Source organism: Pongo pygmaeus, chromosome 1 (assembly GCF_028885625.2).
Source record: "Pongo pygmaeus isolate AG05252 chromosome 1, NHGRI_mPonPyg2-v2.0_pri, whole genome shotgun sequence".
In the NCBI taxonomy this organism is placed as follows: Eukaryota; Metazoa; Chordata; class Mammalia; order Primates; family Hominidae; genus Pongo; species Pongo pygmaeus.
In genome coordinates, this window is record NC_072373.2 from 133,267,161 (window position 1) to 133,289,964 (window position 22,804).

Consider the following 22,804-nt stretch of genomic DNA (forward strand, 5'->3'; position numbering starts at 1 on the left):
AGTTCTTTTTGTTAACTCACAAGGTAGTCTAAGATTAGTAAGAAATCTTTAGCAGACACAAAAGATGAAAGATGAAACTGCAGCAAGAGAGCATGGCAAATCCAAAAGATCTATTAGTGCATAAATCTACTGGAAAAAAAAAAAAACAACAAGAACAAAAGAGATAGAATTAACAAGCTACAATAAAAGTTATGTCTTTAAAGCAGTAGATTATAACAGGGTGGGAAATGTTTAATATGTGTCCTCCTGAAAAGCAGTTACCATCTTTTAAATTAAAAAAAACCAGCTGGTATATTTTCACAGCATCTAGATTTATTTATGGTATAAAGCCATAGAATTGTAATATTATTACTCCTTTCCCACCCTGGCAGAGAATAAACATGAATTCAGAAGCACAGTGGAGTGAAAACAAAGAAGAGGAGAGAGAAAAGGCAGCAGAGAAAGACAGAAAAGGTGAATATAGAGCTACAGAAGTGTTTATTGAGCATGCTACAGAGGTAAGCAGAGTACACACAAAATGAAATTAAACAACCATCAAACCTCCCAACTTTGTTAGAAAATTAATTTTTAATTGTGCCGCTTTCAAACTATACTGAATTTTACATTTCTAAAGATGTAAAAACTCAACTAATAGAAAATATACATGACCATTCTGTCTACATAGATAACAGAATCTATGAATCTTGAAACTAAGTACATCAATTTCAAAAAGTATTGGTCATTTAAACAGAATCAACAATTCAGATTGACAAGAACTGTTCAAATTAATTTGACCTGTAGATTCTGAGCCATGTTTTTATTAAAGTCAGATCTATTCCTAAATACAAAATATTTTGAAGATTTATTAAAACTGAATATTACAATGCAAGGTAAATTAAGACTAAAGGCACATAAACTTTGGTCCCACCTGGTTGTCAGTTTTAGAAAACTGCCACAAAATTAATCTTCCTGCATATTTTCGCAGTACACTTTCTTTATCTTTGAAAAATACATGCACCAGTTCCTGAACTAGCTAGACCAGTCTGCACATGCTCAGAAATCCACAACCATATTCCAAATCTTAATTACAAACTAAGGATGGCAATATATATTTAAATGCACGTAAGTCATGTCAACTTCAAAAACATCTACGAAAAATATTCAGCCACAAACAAGACATTACTTAGTGCTGACATTTATATGATACGTCCCACAAGAGTGTGTACAAAAAGGTTAAGATTCCACAATGCTTTCCACATAGGGCTCAAACTTACAGAAATCACTTTGTTGTCTTAAGAAATTAATACTCTGCATCTTGTTAATTTTAACTAATGCCTACATTCATAACTGAATCTAGACCAGAATTGTGAGATACAAAAGGCCAATGTTGTTTTCAAAGCAATAAAGCCTAAGGTAGTAAAAACTAAAAATGCTGCTTTATTCTTTCAATATCATGTATCTTATTTGATTAAATAGAAAAAAAGGTGACAAGCCAGTAATTCAAAATAAGTTCCAAGCAGGAGAAACAAAAACTTAACCTTTTTACACACCCCTGCCTAAACATATTTTAATTCCCATATAACAGTGTGCCCTAAACAACCAATTCCTTTTTTCTAGTAAATGCACAATAGCAACACTAGTTTTCCTTTTTAAGGCACGTATGTCAACTAAGTTGAAAGAAAAAAAAAAGCAAAATTAAACAGAAATTTTAAAGACAAAATGGCTTCCCTATAGAACAGATGAAATATAGCAGTTAACAACTCTGCCTTTACGTATGCCATTTCATTTTATAACCAAGGAATGATAACAGCATGGGAAAAAAAAAAGAAACCCCAAAAGAAAACAAAAAAAATCAAACTCTGGTCCCCACTTTTCTGAACAGTCAAATAGGTGATGACATTGAACAATGTGATTCACCCCCAATCTTCATCTTCCCATTTTTAAATTGTTGACTTGGAGAAAGACACTCTCAGATGATGGTTTTCTCCAAGGTTATAATTATGAAGATCAATCAAGGCCTGAATAGCTTCTTCTACTGTTGCCATCTGAAGAAGAGCCATTTTGTGATCTCTTCTGAAACAAAATTATAAAATTAGATACTTTATACAAATTAGAAAGGGCTTATTAAATACTTGAATTTTGGCCATTCCAGAATCAAAAATTTCTATAAACAAAAAGAACAAAAACTACTTAAAGAAAAATTTTATCAGGTCACTAATTTAAAGATAAGGAAGCTTGCTTACTGAAAAAACTTAAATGCTTTCACAGTGCCCCCAGTGTTAGCGAACAGTGTTCGTAGATCCTCTTCTGCTACTGATGGACTAGGAAAATTGAATGGGAAGAAAAAGTGAAGATTAATAATAAATTTCGTATTTTATCAAAATAGAATGTATCTCCTTAATACACTGTAGCTTATATACTTACGGGATATTAGATAGGTGAAGAGTGGCAGAAGGAGGAAAAATGTTTTGAAAATTTTTGGATCCAGGTTTCTTAAAACGATGCAATGGGGAATTACCAAAATCTTTTGTTAGCCCTTGATCATCAAGTCCCTCTCGAGGTAGCTGTACAGTCTGATGTTTAGACAGAGTAACACGAATAATTTTTCCATACATTTTCTGTCCATTAAGATGATTCATGGCTATAAAAAGAAAGCATGTCTATTAACAAACAATATCAAAGCTCAAAACAAACATAATTCTTTTAAAGTAACAGTTTAAAAATTTGAATTTTCTTATGATTTTAAAATAAATCACCAATTTACCATAGCCATTGGTGACAAGACTTAAGTACATTTTCATTTGTACTAGACAAGGCATTCTGGCAAAAAAGCCAGCTACTTTCAGAGAATGAAAATCCAGATTATGAATATCTATCTTCCTCAACAATCCTGCTAACAAATTATATAGTGAGCTACACTAGAAAGAAACTTGATAAGCATCCCTAGCTCTTTTTCTCCCTTCTGTTACACATCCTAATTGCTAAATATTGCGATAGCCTTCCTCCTAATTGTCCCTCAAATTCATGATCTATTTCTCTACTTTTCACTGCCATTATTTTTTATCTGGATAACTCAGTCTCATATTTGTCTTCCTGTTGGATATTTTTTCCAATCCATTTTCTATACAGCAGCTTGATGACCTTCATAAATTACAAATCTGATCATGTCAATACCTGCTTAAAACCCTTAAGGACAAAGTCGAAACTCATTCTTTAACATGGCTTATACCTTTCCCAGTCTGTACAGGTTGAGTATCCTTAATGCAGAAATCTGAAATCTGAAATGTTCCAAAATCCAAAACTGAGTGCCAACATGATGCTCAAGGGAAATGCTCATTCGAGCATTTCACATTTGGGAAGCTCAACTGGTATAATGCAAATATTCCAAAATCCAAAACTTTGTCTCTACCCCAGAACATAGTGCAGTGTGTGAAAACAGAACATTACATGACTATTTCTTGACATAGCTGCTGGATCATTTTTAAACTAATCGAACTGGTGTGATGCTACAAACAGTTATATGTTTTATTCACCAGTCAAAATAACTAAAAAAGACCATTTCTAATATGCCATGCACTTTGGCTAAACTGAAGGTCTAAATGACTATAATCAACTAGATAAAAACATTAAAGTATTAATAGTAGATGCCGGGTGCGTTGGCTCACGCCTGGATTTCCAGCACCTTGGGAGGCTGAGGTGGGTGGATCACAAGGTCTAGGAGTTCGAGACCAGCCTGGCCAATATGGTGACACGCCGTCTCTACTAAAAATACAAAAATTAGCTGGGCGTGGTGGCTTGTGCCTGTGGTCCCAGCTACTCAGGAGGCTGAGGCAGAAGAATTGCTTGAACCCAGGAGGTGGAGGTTACAGTGAGCTGAGATGGTGCCACAGTGCACTCCAGCCTGGGTGACAGAGCGAGACTCTGTCTCAAAACAAAAACAAAAACAAAAACAAACAAACAAAAAACAGTAGAGTTACAGATAAAGACAATGCAGAAGATCAGGAAATTGAGAATAGAACATCCACTTTCAAAGAGTTTCTAATATAAAAAGTATACTACAGTATACATTTTGACACAGACAAAGAACTGGTTAAATCCACGAATCTCATCATACTTACATGTATAATAAACCAATTAAATATAAAACAGATCTGAAAAGGATAATGCTGTCAAAATATGAGGTACCATTCAGAATTAAATTCTTATTTTACCTGTAACTTCCTTAAATTTTTCTTATGATAACCACTAGCCATTGAACTTACTTCCCTAATTTGTTTTAAAAAAAAAAAGAGTCTAGTCTTCCTGATTGTCACTCCAGTGTTATACACTTTAAGTTTTCGCAGATTTTTCGCCAAGGCTAAGCACAGAAAAAAAAACCAAAACAATCTTCTCACAAGCCTGAATTTTCTCATTTGTTTCTCACACTGCATTTCACATACTTAATTTCATATACTTGCAAATTTACGCTTACACCTGTAAAACCAATTATCTACAGTGACAGTACATAAAATCCTTTTACAATAAAACCCAATGAATTATAAAATTTTAAAGTTCTATAACTGTTTTAAGTGAACAAACTTTTGTTTAGATAAACTACCTCAGACAAAATGTGTTATTAAGTGTGAGTTTGAGAAATAAAGTGATATAAATAAGTAGACTTAAGGTTGTCAGAAAAAAAGCTGTCTAAATAAAAAGACAGCACAAACAGCAGAGCTTTGAGATAATGGAGGGAAGGAATAAGAAAATAAAAAGTCCCAGGCATAGTAATTGCATACAGAACAGATGAGTGATATAGAGGAATGGGATTAAAATAAAGCAAAATAACCAAACAGCTACCTCAGCAAGTAGCCAGGTAACGAGAGAATTCTAGCCAGCTGATTGCTGACAATAGGATCTGAAGTGATCTAAAGGGGAAGGGGGAGGATAATTAGAATACCAAAATATTTAACTAAAAAAGAAAACAGAAGCTTTGTCAAAAACTGAAAGTACACAATGAGTAAACAGAGCAGAAGGAAACTACCTGAATTACTAACTTTAAATGAATAAAATTTTAAACAATGTGAATCTTACACTTTGAAGTCTCCTATTCCAAGAAATATGGCATAAATGGACAAGGCAATAATAAAGAAGGAAAAAGTCAATGTTTCACAATTGAAATGGCATTTTTGATTGAATATAATTTTTTACCTTTCCCTTAATCCATCTATGAAGGAGATATTAATGAATAATAGAAATTTTAAAATACCTCAAGAAATTTACAGACATAGGTGGTGTTTATATGATGTGGAAACTGGAGCTTTATCAATGGTTCTCCCCTTTATAATTCAAAAAATACTTTTTTGTGTTACCACTCTCATTTTTTAATCAACCTTTAGATGTTTGTCTATTTTTTAGTCTTTTCAAAGAACCCAACTTGTGGCATGTTTTTTTCTCTCAACTGTCTTTTATACCACTGATTTCTAGTCTTGTCTTTAATATCTCCTTCCCTGGGGGTAACACTGTTATTCTTAAAGTTAAAACTTCCCATCAAGACATCTCTTTCACTGTACCACATATATCTAAATTTGTATATAGTACTTTATCGCTTAATTTTTTTAATATTCCCATTAAAATAACTTCTGTCTGGGCAACACAGAACTCATCTCTACAAAAAAAAAATAATAATAATAAATTAGCCGGGCAGGTGGTGCATGCTTTTAGTCCTAGCTACTTGGGAGGCTTAAGTGCAAGGATTGCTTAAGCCTGGGAGGTCGAGGCTGCAGTGAGCCACAATAGCACCACTGCACTCCACCCTGGGGGACAGAGCAAGACACTGTCTCAAAAACAAACTTTTGACTCATGCAATACTGAGACTTATTTTTAAATCTCAGGATACAGATTTTATATGCATCTTTTTGTTATTAATTCTAACTTACTTGTGCAATAGAGAATGAGGTCTGTATGCTACTCTTTGAAATTAGCTGAAGCTTGCTTTATGGTTTAGTATGTGACTGATATTTCAAAAATGTTCCATATGCGTTTAAAAATTGTGTTGGATGCGTAACTTAGACACATAATTCTGTTAAGGTAATTGTATTGTATCATTTGTATCTTTGTTGATTTTGTCTTTTTTTGGTCAGTTTGACATGTAATTCAGAAAGGTGAATTGAAATCCACCACTATAATAGATTTGCTCAAGTCTACCTGTAGTTCTATCCACTTATTATTTATATATTTTGAGGCTATTTCACTAGGCACACATATACATAAACTGTTATATCTTTCTAGTGAACTAAATCCTTTTATCAATTCTCTGTCTTAAGTTAATAAAGGTATTTAAATTTTGTTTTGCTTACTATCTGCCCAGTATATTAGTATCTCTTTACATCCTTTTCCTTTCAATCTTTCATATCCTTCTGCTTTACATGTCCCTCGTAAAAAGTATATAGGTAACTTTTTAAATACCAAGTTTGACAATCTTTTTAGTTGACAAATTTATTCCTTTACATTTTTCACTATTACTGATGCATCAGAATTTGATTCTACCATGATTTTTAATTTTTCCCTATTTTTCTCCATATAATTTGCTGTCTCCCTCTCTTTCCCTTGTTTTGTTTTGGAGGATTAGATGTCTCTTTTATGAAAACAGCAATACCCCAAAGTGTGGCAATTACTCATTACTCCATAACAGTGGAAGTGAAAACCAATATATACAAAAATTGTTCAAATATCATAACACCAGAATGATTTCCACTCACTTTACAGAACATTTTGATGTAATTTTGTAAAGCACAGGCTTATTATAAACAAGAACTGTTTACTTTTGAGACGGCGGCTATATATTAAAAGCAGGCATTTAAAAAAATAGTTCTTGAAACATGAACTGGAGAAACTAAATTATTTTACTATGAATAAACTATTTGGCATTTTGTTAGAATTTATTTTAATCTTTGGAGATCAATATACTACTTTTAAAGATGAGAATTTACAAATTATACAGTATTATTACCCAATAATACTCTAAGAATAATTCTAAGAGTATTAATCTTTGAAAACATCTTCATGTTTGCAAATTTTAAAACTCTGGTCTGAAACAATTTAACATGGCCTGTAAGATTTACAATTCCATTCACATTTAAACATTACTGAGTATCTCTTGATTTTCCTTGTCATTTATTTTTCCCATGTTACCTCTTAAGCATAAAGACAACTGCCTATAACACAAAGCAATGAATACTCACAGAGTCCCCTTGAAAACCAAAAAGAATAAGAATAGAGTACAGAAACAAAAAAAATGTTTTGGCCTCATTTATTTGTTCTCAATAGTACACCATAGAGTTTTGTGTGGGAGTGTGTGTGTGTGTGTGTGTGTGTGTGTGTTTTAAAGGAAGTGATGGTGTCAGTACGTATTTTTATGGTCACACAGTTCAAGAAAGCAGAATCTACCTAGCAGCAATGAGAAACGATGAATTATTTACCACTACAGATAGTCCAAAAATTATAAGCCCTACTAGCAAGTCAAAACTTTAGTGACAATATCTTATAAAATTGGGGATAAATGATTTACAAATTTAAGTACTATTAACTGAATTGTGTCCTCCCCAAATTTATATGTTTAAGTACTAACCCCCAATATAACTGTACTTAAAAACAGGACCTTTAAGGAGGTAATTAAGGTTAAATGTGGTCATTAAGGGTAGAGCCCTGATTCAACAGGACTAGTATCCTTATAAGGGGAAGAGACTCTTCATGCACTTGCACAGTGGAAAGGCCACATGAGGACACATGGGGAAGACAGTTGGCTGCAAGCCAAGAAAGACCTCACCAGAAACAATTTGCTAGCAGTTTCATCTGGGACTTCTAGACCCCAAAGTTTTATTTCTCAAAACTTTGAAGAAATACATTTTTGTTGTTTCATCTACTCAGTCTATGGTATTTTGGTTACAGCAGCCCAAGCAGACTACAAGTATGGCAAAAAATTAAAATATTACTTAAAACAGTCTACATAAAACAAAATCTATCTGGAAGATCTGAGGTAATTCTACCACAGGTAATTATCAACCATAAAGACTATGCACTCCTTATTTAAATGACACAATGCCACCCATACCTCAAACAATTAGGGAAAAAAATGACATATTTGAGAACACTCCTATTATGAAGTACTGTTAAGTGCTACTTACAACATATATGAAAGCAACAGCAATGACTATTCCAACCAGAGTACAGAAGTGCACACAGAGAAAGAGGAAAATATGTACTAAGTATCTTGACATAATCAGCACTTTCATATCTCTTTAAGACACATACCACCATTTTAAAAATGGACAGCCAGATGGATAGTTTTATACCTCATCTGAGTTGCTAAGACTATTGCCAAGAAACACTAAAATTCAAACCTATTATGTGTTTGAAATTCAAAATTTTCTATGTGATGTCAAAGGCCAAAATTGGTCTAGTATAGCAAGTTGTTCATCTCTGAGCAAAAATACACTCGTCCTTACATCAAAAATGGCAAATTTACAAATTAACAATGTGAATACAATCAGTCTGAGGCACCATTATCCCTGAATCTCAATGAACAGAACTGTAAGAACATCCTGGCATTTACAGTCAATCACTGGTGTGAATGTGCAGGTGTGTTCTAGATTTATGTATTCGACTATGTATGAAGTCAAATGACATAAGTTTAATTAAAATAATCAATTACTTATTTAAGTAATGATACAAAGTGTAACTTGACTAAAGTACCTTTTAAGATTCCCAAAGGGATTAACAACAGTGTTTTTAGCACAAGCTTTTCATTTTGTAAGAACCTGGTATCGCAAGACTTTAGAAGAATTAAAATAACATGGCATTAAGAAGGATTCTATGGAATATATGAACAGTTAGCCTCTATTAACAAGGAGTAGCTAGAATAAAAATCACTATGAATCTTCAATATAAATGATATATTCTCATGTAAAACTATTATTACAATTTTGAAGCTAAAATCTTTTCCTATTACGAGTGGATTTGAAAAACAGTAGGAGGATAGCAGAAAAATACAAATATGTTCATCACATACAACTATTCACATTAAAATGACATTTTGAGCCCTGGCCATTAAAATAAATAATTTTTTACTGATGTAAAGGAGTTTATTTTTATTCGCAGATTCACATTATGCATTTGAAAGCAGAAGTGAAGATGTATAGATAAAATATAGTTTAATCTTACCAAGTTGTGATTGGTTTCCATCAGCCATCTGTATTAGAGCGCTGTCTTTCTTATTGTACAAAATCTTCACACGCTGCACATCTCCATAAACACCTTTTTTGGAGCCACAGAGAGGTAATCCAAAAATGGAATTAATTTTACGTGAAAGTCACCTAAAGATTATCTTTCTGACATATCAATGAAACATTCAGACATCAACATGATCACTCAATCTCATCATTCTCACAAATGAATAAAGAAGATCAAGATTTTGAACAGTGAATTTTGAAAAGAATAATTTTTGATAAACCCTCAAAGCTATGTGAATGATATTAAATTAAAGACCATGCAAAATAAATTAGCATGCATTAAAACAAATTTTGTGTCTATGGAGAGTTTTAAATAGCAAAGAAAAATAGCAAAAGATTTACTATTCAACTTTAAGCCAAAGTGCTAGCTACAAATAAGAATTAAGGTGAAACAAAAATCAAATCAATAATAAAAGTATAGTGCTAACAATAACATACCGAAGAGGGTAAACAGACTTTGGGGCGTAACCATCTTTAGAAGGAGAGAAGAGCAAGCAGCGTAAGACAAGAAGAGAGAAGAGTCGAGGAAGAGCGGAGATGAACAGATCATCCATAACGAAGGGTGGTTCCCGCAGAATGGTGAGGTGGTCATGGATCATGGTTCAAGGCGGTTAATTGGGGCAAGTTGGTCCGAGGAACATTTGTTCAAGCACAGAAGCATGAACATAGGGAATGGAGACAGGGAATGAAGACAAGGACAAGGAAAATAAAGGATAAGACAGGGAAGGGAATGGGCATTTGGGAAAAGACAAGGAAAGGGAAGGTGAACACACAGGGAAAAGGATGAAATGGGGAAGGGAAACAGCAATGCAGAAGAAAAAAATAAGGAATTGGGGAACAAAAACAAAATAAAATATAGGTCAGTACATAGGAAATGCAGGAATTTGGTCAGAAAATGGTTGGTTTATGTACTGTATAAGAAAAACTGAGTAAAATGTAGTCATCCAAGACAAATATGGGTAAAGTACATCTATATCAAAGAGTAAATTACAGCATTTCATCTCAACATAGGGAAGGAAAGCATGCATAGGAATTTTAAACTTTGAACTTTAACTGCATAAGCATGGCTGGTTATGAAATGCAGGCAAAAGTCTTAAAATAAAAACAAAGGCACTCTGATTCAAACATTTTAGCATGCAGAACTGTGAATGATAATAGTATTAAATGGATAAAATAAGCTAATGTTCATATTAACAGAGGCCAATTAAAAATGAAACAAATATTCAAATTAGACATCATAAACTGATACACTGAGCTTCCCACATTTCATACCAGCTTTCATAGCATTCAAAATAAAATATACCAGACATAAAATGTACAACTAAAGAAAATAACTTAGCAATAAATTTTATTTAACTGGGTGGGTAGGGGGAGGTGGTAAGGAAGGAAGGGTTGGGGGAATAAAGTTAAAAAATATTTTTAGAAGACAATGACTAATAACTGCAAAGAAAAAATTACTAAGAAAGACTGGAAGAGTGCCTCGTCAAGATCTTTGGAAGAACCTTCAAAGAAAAATGTATTAGAGTAGTTCACATAAAATAAGATTTAAAAAAAATGCAATGACATATAAGCATGAAATGAACAAGCAAATAATTAGAAAAGGCAAAGAGCAAAATTGTTTTACAGTTAAATTTGCAAATTAGATCACATTTGACTTTGAGAACAACAAAAAGATAAGCCAAACTACAGTACTTCACCATATTTTTCTTAGGAAAAATAGGTTAGGTTAAAAAATATACATATATAGATATAGATATAAAGAGACATGACTGTTTAAGGAAATAAAGTATTACCTAAACAATATGTAGATTTTATTCAGAAGCAGAAACATACAGAAAATACTTTGACTAATGAATGTACATAAAAAGAAAGGCAAGTGCAAAATGAAATAAACATGAAAAACTTTCACGAATGAAATGAAGTTAAAGAATAAACATTAGAGATTATTTTACTAACCTCTTCATTTAAATTGCTAACCAACAGGACTGTATTGCCACCAGCTGAGACTCCAGGCATACCCACTCGGCCAGCAGCAGCTGCAGCAGCTGCTGCAGCAGCATTTGGAATAGCCAAAGGACTCAGAGCTCCTGGAACAGCTGCAACAGGAAGCCCTAATTTTAAAATAAAGCATATTTTACGAAACACACACAAGTCGTTTACAAAAACCAATTTAAGCACGATGGCTGCATGGCTTACGGCTGACCATTCCAAATGGTTCCTGAAAGTTAATTTTTATAGTGTTTAGAAAAATTGTTTGCTGATGTGTAGTAGAGAAAAATAATTGATTTCAACAAAACCATTAATTATTTGAACTAAAGTACATACCTGTATTATGTTAAAATATCAAATATATAATACTCTATTTCCTCTGGAAAAGCAAACAAAGCATGAAGAATATAATTCCAAGTCACAGGCTTGGAAAATTCACTTCCATGATTTACAGTAAAAGGCCAAATGTAAAGAAGTATCAGTTTCGACATAATGGTAATTCACTTTTTTCTGCAAGTGCTATCTTCTTCATAAACTCACACTTGAAATCAAATAATTACAGCTTATGAAACAAAGGTAGTAGTCTTTCAGCTCCTAGAGACAAGTCACTCTGAACAGCATTATTTAATTCATGCAAATAAAGAAAATCTTAGCAAAATGTGCTTGCCTTAATTATACACTCAAGTAATTATAATGAATACAAGTTCCTTCAACACAACACTCTCCCAGTTGAAAGAACAAGAAACCATCAAAATACAACACAGATTTTGTTTCAGTATTTTCCTATCCTTTCCCAATCTATGTTATCATTTCCTTCTTATTGTTCTAGTTTCCAGTCTTATTGCTGTCCTACTATCTTTAAGTCACCATATTTTCAGTCATTTATTCTAGACAGAATTTCCTTTTGTTAGCACCCTTCATCTACTTTTCAATTACCAATCAACTTGGAATACTTTCGTCCTTTAAATTCTTACACACCCAGCTTATTTCTCATAAATACTGGTTCCCTCAAGAAATGAATTATATGTTCTTTTTTACCTTCCCAACATAAAGGAACAAACACCCAAACTAAATGAATTTGATTTCATAACATACCTGGGTAGAACAGGCCCTTACCACACTTGTTCCATAAGTTCACATTTTATTTCTTCTTTCTTTCCAGCTTTCTGGTGCATTTCATAAGAATCTGCTGTTACCTTTGGTTTTAGAGCTCTTACTCTTTTAAGTCAAGTTTTTGATCTTTTTACTTTATAGAAACTACTATGACCTTTCATTGGCAGTCTGAAGTGCTCTTTAATATTCACAATCCTTAACCTAAGTTTTTGACTTATAAAACTTTCCCCTCCATCTCTTTTTAATTCAGCCTTTATCTCTTCTGAGAACTCTGTCAGTGGCATGTTTCTCATTTAATACTCTTGCTCTTGATCAGTTTCTTTTCACAGCTTTTTGCCTGTACCTTTTTTTAAGGCTCTCCTTTTTTTTCTTACTTTGCACCCTTTTTTTATGGCTATACATTTTGTTTTGGAAGATTTCCAACATATACAAAAGTAAAGAGACTAAAATAATGCACCTCTATGTAGCCATCACCCAACTTTAACAATGATCAACTCATGGCCAATCTCATTTCATCCCCTTTTATTCTTAAAGTAAATCTCAGAAATTAGGATCCAATTTTAAAATTAAGAATTCTCATGTTTAATACTTACTAATGCACAGTAGTCTTCAGTGTGTCTTTGAATACACCAATGTGAATCTTTTCAACCAAATATTCTACTATATTACTAACTTTTCCATGTTAAATACTATACCTCTCACTATCCTCCCCATAAGTTGTTCTCATTTAACATTAAATGGATATGTTCACTTGTTGTCAAGTATACATTCCTAATTCCTAGGCATGCATTCCTACACACAATTTTTTTCTTGCAGTCTTGAGAAGTGACCTCCCTACACTGTAATACTATTCGTCAGTATTTTCAGATAGCTCTGATTGAATGCACAGAATATTCAACTAAAGTTGACAATACAATTATTTATTAGTAGCAGAAACTCCAGATATAGTCATTATATTGTTGCATCATTCTCCTATTTTCCTGCCTTTAGTTAGCTACCTTTTAGAAAAAACGGTATCTTACAAATTCTATTAAATTCCATAGTCTGTATGAGATCCAACTGATGGCAAACAAACAAAAAACGACCAACTTCAATATGGCATGCAGAGGAAGTTCAGTACCAAGCCTCAAATTCCCTTTTTAACAATAAAAAGTCTGTTTTTAAGAAGTCCATCAAAGATATTTGGACTAGATCTTTGCCATAATAAAAAAATTAAATCACTTTAATTTCTGGTTTCACTTTTAATTCTAACAGGAAGAAGTAATTCTAAGGGTCCACTAAGCCAAAAAATCTTAACTGAGGAATTATAATTAGTTACCAAAATTAAAATAATCTAAAAAATCTAATCACTAGCATTTTCTCTGTACATCTCTTGACTCTTATAACCATTTACTGTTAATTAAAATACTCTGTATCTCCTGCTTATTTAACTATAATTGTCTTAAACAGTGAAAAAGTTCTCAAACTTTTTGGTCTCAGGCCCCCTTTATAGTCTTAAAACTATGGAGAATCACAAGGAATTTTTGTTAATGTGGGTTCTATTAATGGTTGTCATTTCCGAAATTAAAACCAAGAACTTTTTTTTTTTTTTTTTTTTGACACGGAGTCTCGCTATTGTCCCCCAGGCTGGAGTGTAATGGCAAGATTTTGGCTCACTGCAACCTCCACCTCCTGGCTTCAAGTGATTCTCCTGCCTCAGCATCTCGAGTAGCTGAGACTACAGGCACCCGCCACCATGCCTGGCTGATTTTTGTATTTTTAGTAGAGATGGGGTTTCACCATGTTGGCCAGGCTGGTCTTGAACTCCTGACCTCAGGTGATCCGCCCGCCTCAGCCTCCCAAAGTGCTGGGATTACAGGTCTGAGCCACTGCACCTGGCCAAAACCATGAACTTTTTAAAGCACACAAACACACATACTATTAGCCTTCAGAGTAATACCACTGTATGCTATTAAGACAAAAAGTAAAAAAAGGCAAAATACACTTTAGTATTACCATGAAAAGTAATATTAACTTTGTGGGCCCCCTATGAGGATCTCAGGAACTCTCACAAATCTCTGGACATTTGTAAAATGCTACCAAATATTCACATGCTTTGTACATATGGAGTGCTCAAAAATTACTAAGGAATTTAAAAGATACATTTCCTCACTTCAAAAAAAAATGCTGTAATATATGACATATATTTTTTAAAAGAATGCTGAGTTAATTGACACTCCCAAATTTTACAGCTCTCCGTCATCTCCTACTCATTTTTCCCTCTTGAAATCTCAGGAAAAATTATAAATTCATAAAATATATTAAAAAATTATCAATCTATTTAAATTCAGTATTGATCTAAACATACCAGCCTAAGGTTAATACTTTATTTTTATGAAAAACTGCTTCATATCTTGAGATACAACCCTACCGTGCCACTATACATTTAAACAATCTAATGAAAATTACTTACCAAAAAAATTTAAAGATGGTTAAAAACATGTTAAAGAGAATTTTAAATATTTAAGACATAATTGTTTTCAAAATACATTTTTTTTTCTTGAAATCTGGGTTTTCCAGTAGAGATAACTTGGTGGTATAATACTGTTTAGAACATCAAGCCTTATCATGGAAAAACAGTAATTGAGAATTAAAGTAATTAGTTAATAATTAAAATAAATTTATAATGGTAATTGAGAATTAAAAGTCTAGGCTAAAGCTTCCCCACCCTTTATTTTTTGAGACAAGGTTCGCTCTGTCACCCAGGCTAGAGTGCAGTGGCATGATCATGGCTCACTGCAGTTTCTATCTTCTGGGCTCAGGCAATCCTCCCACCTCAGCCTACTAAGTAGCTGAGACTACAGGCATATGCCACCACGCATGGCTAAATTTTTATTTTTAGTAGAGACTGAGATCTCACTATGTTGCTCAGGCTGGTCTCAAACTGCTGGCCTCAAGCAATCCTCCCACCTTGACTTCTCAAAGTGCTGGGATTACAGGTGTGAGCCACAACACCTGGCCTAAAGCCCTTTTTAGTGTGATAGATCTGAAACACACACACACAAAAAAAAGCCAGAGAATGCTACCTTTTACTAAACAATCTTGTACTTTAGTAAAAATAAGACTACCAATCTTCTAGAGAGAAAAATTTGGGCTCAAAATAGATGAATTTACCTCTTTCTAAGGAGGTAATAAAAATCTTACCAAAAAAGGGAATGCAAGGTGTGAGGTCCCCACTGTCTGAATGCTAATTCAGTCTCCTCACTTGTCGATTTACTTCCACCATTCTGGGCCACCTTGTCAGATAATCTATTATGTCCAATGATCCTTCCTTTTACACAGTTCACAGTATGGTGTCAGAATGCTTTAATAGGTAAGAAGAGCCACCACCTGTCCTTAATGCCACTCGTATGTATTTCTCTTTCATTATTTCCTCCCCTCGGCTGATAACTTAGAAAAACTACTTAGGCTATCTTTACACAGTTCTAAATCACTGGAGTAGTCTAAGATTTTCCTGGACTTTTAAAGCCTCTGAAGATTCTCCAATTTCCCTCAATATACTTTTGTCTGAAAAATTACTTTGTCAATCAGGTATTTTTAGGTTTAATCTAAATGCTGTCTGCTGCAATAAAAATATAAAAACCTACAAAATATTTCATGATGCATTATTTATATCATAATTAATACATTCTAGAAAATAATTCTGTTCTTAACTCCCAGCTAAATGAGAGAACAATAAACTCACCATGGGCCCTTTGAGAAAGTTGCAGAAAGCATATTACACGTATTGTATACACTGGCTCTAACAGATTACTTTTAGCTACAGAAATTATAATTTTAACTTTAATGATTTGCATCTTTAGCTAAGGCAGCAGATACGTGAGGAAAAAACTGTTTACACATGTTGATGAGGAGAGATAAAAATACTTCATCTATCACGAAGTCAGGAGATCGAGACCATCCTGGCTAACATAATGAAACCCCATCTCTACTAAATATACAAAAAAATTAGCTGGGTGTGGTGGCAGGCGCCAGTAGTCCCAGCTACTCGGGAGGCTGAGGCAGGAGAATGGCATGAACCCAGGAGGCTGAGTTTGCCGAGATCGCACCACTGCACTCCAGCCTGGGCGACAGAGTGAGACTCCGTCTCAAAAAAAAAAAAAAAAAAAAAAAAAAAAAAGCTTGATCTACTCTGAGGGTTGCTATAAAGATAAAACAATGTAAAAGAGCTTCATAAACGATCACGTGCTGAAGAAAAGAAGGTGTTGCAGGAATCTTTTCATGTGAAATGGCCCTCATCAGCTGGGTCACCCAGACATTTTGCGTGACTCAGTAATCTCCTAAAATTCTCATGTTAGTTCTGACACTATTATTCCTAACGTTTCCTCCACTGAAGCTGATGGATGCCCAGTCATGTATATGACAAGAGACCCTAAGTCCAGAGAGAAGTGATATAAATTATGTATCTATTCTTTTCCTTTCAGATATTACACTGAAACACACAGGTATCCCTAACCTTGCTCATTTCAACTGAAGAATTAAACTGGTTTTGTTAATTAAATCATTTAGAAATTGTATCTATAATTTTTAGCTATTTTAAAAGGTTTAGATTTACAAACAAATTTAAGACATTACAAAGTTCTTATATAACCTGGAAACCCCAGTTCCCCCATTATTAGCATCATACATTAGTATGGTATTGCAATTTATTAGTTGTTGCAATTAATCAGCCAATATCAATAAATTAACAAAAGTCCATTCTTTATCAGATTTCCTCAAATTGCATCTAATGTCCCTTTTTTGTTGTTCCAGTATCTCCTATTACATTTAATCATCTTGTCTCCTTAGGTTCCCCTTACTTGTGAGAGTTTATGATTTTGAAGAATGTCAAATTTATCCCTCCATCTTCCATTCTAAAAGTTCCATCCAAAGTAATTTATGATTTCTTTTGGTCTTACTTCTTTTCCCTGTTCACAACACCTGGTAGTTATTAGCCTTGTGTACTACAGAACAGAAGAGCATTAGTGGTGGGACTCCAAATTCTTTTTTTGAGATGGAGTTTCACTCTGTCACGCAGGCTGGAGTGCAATGGCATGATCTCAGCTCACTGCAACCTCCACCTCCTGGGTTCAAGCAATTCTTCTGACTCAGCCTCCTGAGTAGCTAAGATTACAGGCGCCCACCACCACACGTGGCTAATATTTGTATTTTTAGTAGAGACAGTGTTTCACCATGTTGGCCAGGCTGGTTTTGAACTCCTGACCTCAAGTGATATGCCCACCTCAGACTCCCAAAGTGCTGGGATTACAGGCATGAGCCACCATGCCTGACAGCCCCTTCTAATTGTTTGTATTTTTTTTTTTTGAGACAGAGTCTCGCTCTGTCGCCCAGGCTGGAGTGCAGTGGCATGATCTCGGCTCACTGCAAGCTCCACCTCCCGGGTTCACGCCATTCTCCTGCGTCAGCCTCCCTACACGCACCCACCACCACACCCAGCTAATTCTAATTCTTAAAAGTATGGTCAGCCCTCTGTATCTCTGGGTTCCGATTCAACCAACCTTGGATCAAAAATATTTGGGGGGAAAACAATGGTGTACTGCAAATGTATACAAAGTTGTTCTTGTGATTATTCCCTAAACAATACAATATAACAACCATTTATATAACGTTTATATTGTACTGGGTAATATAAGTAATCTAGAGATGATTTAAAGTACATATAAGAGGTTGTGTATAGGTCAGAAGCAAACACTATACCATTTTATACAAGGAACTTGAGCATCAGCGGATTTGAGTATCCAGGGGGTGTATGGGGGCAGGGGGTGGGGGGTGGGACTGTGTGTGTCCTAGAACCAATCTCCCATGTACACCAAGGGGTCTGGAAGGCACATTTTACATTTTATTTCCTGATTTGAAAATAAAAATTTTACTTTTCATAAGGATGACAACTGATATTCTTTCTTGAAACAATTCAATCCTCTCCTCTTCCACCAACCTTCCCTTGAATTCTTATTTTGCCCTATGGAATCCATTCTCTTCTACCACTAACAACTACACTTTTATTCTACCTGTTCCTCAGATTAACTTTTTAATTAAAAACTTACTTTTCTTCTAATGAAACTTCTACAATCCCCTCAAAAAGTCATTTTTGGTCTCCATCAACTTTTCTCCGAAGGAAAGAAAAAGGATGCATCATGCACCACTCTACCTCACCGCACAATGTTACTTTCAAACTGCTGTTCCACCATCGATGAGGATGGCTTCCGATGTCAATGCCACCCAATCATACCACACTCTTTCCCATCAAAATAGCCACTGGGTTACTGGAACATCTCCTCCCATTACTTAAAGACTTCAGCACCTGGCTTTATTTCCTTCTTCTCCATTCCCTGCATCATCCTATGACTTTTCCAAGACTCTGGTCTCATGATTTCTTAAAAACATCTACTTTGCCATCCATATTAGCAACTTCTTTTGATACATCTTCATTTTTCTTTCCTCTCTCTTTTTGTAATGGTCATTCAACACTTATGTCTCCTTTCCTAACTTCATTCTTTTCTTGATCCCCCTATTCCCACACAACCACTAAACCCACTTTTGACCTTTATGGTGACCCCCTTTCTATTCTCCCTTGACTTGACTTTACCATACAGTCTAAGCTTCAGCCAAAACTCTGCTCATTTGCTACTATTCCTTTAATGTTACACAATTCCAGACTTAGATAAATCCAGTCTTACATTCTGTCTATGCTTTCATCTGGGCTTGACAAATATTAGAGTGAAAACACACACACCCCACAAATGCTAATTCTAGAAATATTTTGTTATCCACTTTTAGCTGAATTTCCAGTCCATTTTTGAGAGTTTCCCCAAATCTAGTAGAGTCTTAAGTCTACTTTCCTACTTTCAACTTGTTAAACAAGTGCCTTATAATTTTCAGATCAGAATTCAATCAAATTTTTCAACCAACTTCAAAATCCTCACTTCTTTCATCTGTTCTTCTTTCTCCCTTGCTTCATAAAGACATGTAATAGTGACAGGAAAGAATAATCACTGTAACACCGATGATTTTGGTTCTGCTTCCAGCTCTGCACCTACTTTTTTTTTTTTTTTTTTTTTTTTGGTGGAGATGGGGTCTTACTATGTTGCCCAGGCTAGTCTCAAAATCTTGGCCCCAAGCAGTTCTCCTGCCCCAGCCTTCCCAAGTGCTGGGATTGCAGGTGTGAGCCACCATGCCCAGCCAATGCACCCACATTTCTGTGTGAACTTGATAAAAAATCTATTCTGGTTCTAACAATGGTCCTAAAAAGCATCTCTGTATTTAAATCCCAACATGTCCACTATACTCCTGATCTAATCCTTACAATCAATTCTAGGACTTAAACTAGCCTTAGAAACAAATACTAGTTAATAGGTAGCAAGCATTTATTATATGCCAGGCTCTGTGCAAAGTTCTTTGCACATTAACACATTTAATCCTCACAACAGCCTTAAATGAAAGGGATTATTATCATTATGTCCATTACAAACATGGAACCTGAGAGGACTCCAAGCCCATGTTTTAAATGATTATACATACTGCCTCACTGCAAACATTCCCCCCATTGGGTCCTGCTTTACTTCTGATCTACCATCCTATTTCTTCTTCCTTTCTATGGCACACTTCCTCAAAGAGTACAGTGCATACTTTCTTATCACATTTATATCCTTAATTCCTTGTAATTTGATTTATACACTCTTGTGAATAATCATACGTAACTACTGTACTGAATAATCACTACTAATTTTAATCCTATTTATTTGATCCCTAGATTTCTTGTTTATCTTATCTATAACATAAATATGCACTGCTTAAAGTTTAATTACAATGCTTTAATCCTATTTATTTGATCCCTAGATTTCTTGTTTATCTTATCTATAACATAAATATGCACTGCTTAAAGTTTAATTACAATGCTTTAATCCTCTTGCTTTCTTATTCCTGGGAAATCTTAAACAAAAATTTTAAATATCACATCTCTGGCCTCTGAATTCACAACTCCACAGAACTCTTGCCCAAGTCTTAGGCCAAATTTCCTACTGTCCAGTGGACTCCTCCACATGCTTCATTTTTCTCATCATCAATCACATCAGTAAGATGCCAAGTCCTATTACTTTTGCATATAATTTTCCCCATATTTGTTTCTTACTTTGCATTCTCATTTTACGTTCCTAGCTTAGATTTATAATTACATCTTAATTAGACTAATAATCTCCTACCTGTTATTCCTAGTCTCCATTTTCACTTCTCCAACATACTCTGGAACCACAGTCGGTTTCTTAAAACTAAATTGGTCATTTTTACCCAACTGCCTAAAAATAGTTGATGAATCCTTCACAGCAATGGTTCTTAACTCATCCCCCCCACTTTGATAACCTGAAAAAAGCCAAACATCTAAAACTTGGTACATAGTATCATCAAATGGTCGCAGATACTCTGACACTCATCTTCCAGTTGTAATGGAGTTTAAGAATTCCCATATAAAATTCATACTCCCTGGATAACACTGGTTTTAAGATCTTGTCCCATAATACTTTCTGGCATCATTACCTTTCATATTTTTTCAATTATCCTATTCGTCACACATAACTGAATGTTCATCACTCCTAAAACAGACGTATACGCTGTTTTTGGCCCATAAAACCCTCCCAATTTCTCCTTTTGTTGATGGATCACTCATTTATGTGCTGATAACCACACTAACTCCACTATATATTTCAGTTTGCCTCCAATTAGATCTAACTCATATGTTTGCTGTCTCTGATAAGCTTCATGAGAACAGAAACCCTGTTACTCTTCTGAATCCCTGCAGTGTCTAGCATAGTGTTAAAATGACTGCTGAATAATACAATAAATGAATAAACCAGGATGACACTGAAATGAGCCAACATCCTTCTAGGGCTATGAAATGTTCACGGCAATTAATTGAGGGTAGCCTTTTAGAGCTGCTAGTGAAAATCTTCTGCATAACCTTTACCCCCCTGGAAAGAATCATATTTTATACTTTGGTTACAAACATATATAGTTTTTCTTCTACTAAATGCAGAAGCAACAGAAGTATTTTCTTTGTTTTAGCCATACAATACATATTTGTCAACTCTTAAAAACACAATTTCTTCAATAAAATCTGCAATCGGATTTGACTGAAACCTATCTTTATGCAGAAGATTTTCATTATGCAAGGCTGGAGTTGATTACCATAGAATTTAGGCTGTTTGGCCTTAAAAATATTAACTCTAAGATGAATACAAGAGAGGTCTTCAAGCATCAACAGACTGTCATAGAAAAGGGGAAGGTAATGGAAAGTAAGTATTAATAAATGAAATAAATTCCTTAAAACTACAGCTGAGAACAATATAATGGGTAAACATAATGGATCCATTTAAGCAAGACTATGTGAAAAGTTTTTAATGGATGATCACATAGTCTTAACTATCTGCCCTGGACAGTTAAACCTTTGGAAAACATTTTATAGTCCTATAGTAATAAGGTTATTTCATTGAAAATGCTGGTCAGTATGTAAACATGAAATGACGTAGTAACATTTTTTTCTCATCTGTAGCCCGTAATACCTTCAAAGTACCCAACTACCATCAAACATATTTCCTTTACTCAGATGATAAAAATCATTCCAGATGTAAAACACATTCATTCAAATATTACTTATAATGGAATTAAGAGTTGAATAAGCTCTCTAAAAGACACAGCTTCAAATTAATTTGTGACTCAAAAATAAAAATTGTATCCAGTGTTAAAAAATTTTAAATGAGGCCAGGCACGGTGGCTCACGCCTGTAATCCCAGCACTTTGGGAGACCAAGGTGGGCAGATCATGAGGTCAGGAGATCGAGACCATCCTGGCTAACACGGTGAAAGCCCGTCTCTACTAAAACTACAAAAAAAATTAGCCGGGCGTGGTGGAGGGCGCCTGCAGCCCCAGCTACTCAGGAGCCTGAGGCGGCAGAATGGCGTGAACCCGGGAGGCGGAGCTTGTAGTGAGCGGAGACTGCGCCACTGCACTCCAGCCCGGGCAACAGAGCAGGACTCCATCTCAAAAAAAAAATAAAAAATAAAAAATAAAAAGTTTAAATTAACAACTCTATCTACTTTAGCTCTTCCAATGTTTTTTCCAAAAGACACATTTTAAGACTTCAAAATTAACATTTTAAAAATTCAGCTATAGCAGAGGACAGTTCAATAATCCAAAGAAGTCAACATCATTTAAAATTGCACATATAAAGAGGCATGCTCCAACTATTTTTTACTTCTTAGATATTAAAACACATGAAATGAGAAAGCCAAAGTTATGAGACAGTTAGGACAGGCATTATCGTGTGACCTCTGACCAAGTATTTCTGATTTATGTTGAAAACAAAATATTAATTTTTAATTTACATGTATTTTTTAGTTTGGTGTTACTATGGCATTCAGCAATGTGCT

The 22,804-nt window shown here is 34.5% G+C and overlaps 1 protein-coding gene across 6 annotated transcripts in view; it reads right to left on the bottom strand.

Annotated features, from left to right (window-relative positions):
- Positions 1-548: 548 nt before the first annotated feature.
- PTBP2 (polypyrimidine tract binding protein 2) overlaps positions 549-22,804 on the bottom strand; it is a 92,353-nt gene continuing 70,097 nt past the window's right edge. For 3 of the 6 annotated variants that reach the window (XM_054478638.2, XM_063652711.1, XM_054478695.2), the window contains 6 exons: positions 11,202-11,356; positions 9,684-9,717; positions 9,178-9,270; positions 2,404-2,620; positions 2,223-2,300; positions 549-2,052 (listed from right to left, as the gene is read on the bottom strand). In XM_054478638.2, coding sequence (XP_054334613.1) covers positions 1,920-2,052; positions 2,223-2,300; positions 2,404-2,620; positions 9,178-9,270; positions 9,684-9,717; positions 11,202-11,356 — 710 coding nt within the window. In that variant the 3' untranslated portion in view covers positions 549-1,919. The remainder of the gene's footprint in view (positions 2,053-2,222; positions 2,301-2,403; positions 2,621-9,177; positions 9,271-9,683; positions 9,718-11,201; positions 11,357-22,804) is intronic. The other 3 variants (XM_054478647.2, XM_054478666.2, XM_054478656.2) reach the window with 3 other exon arrangements.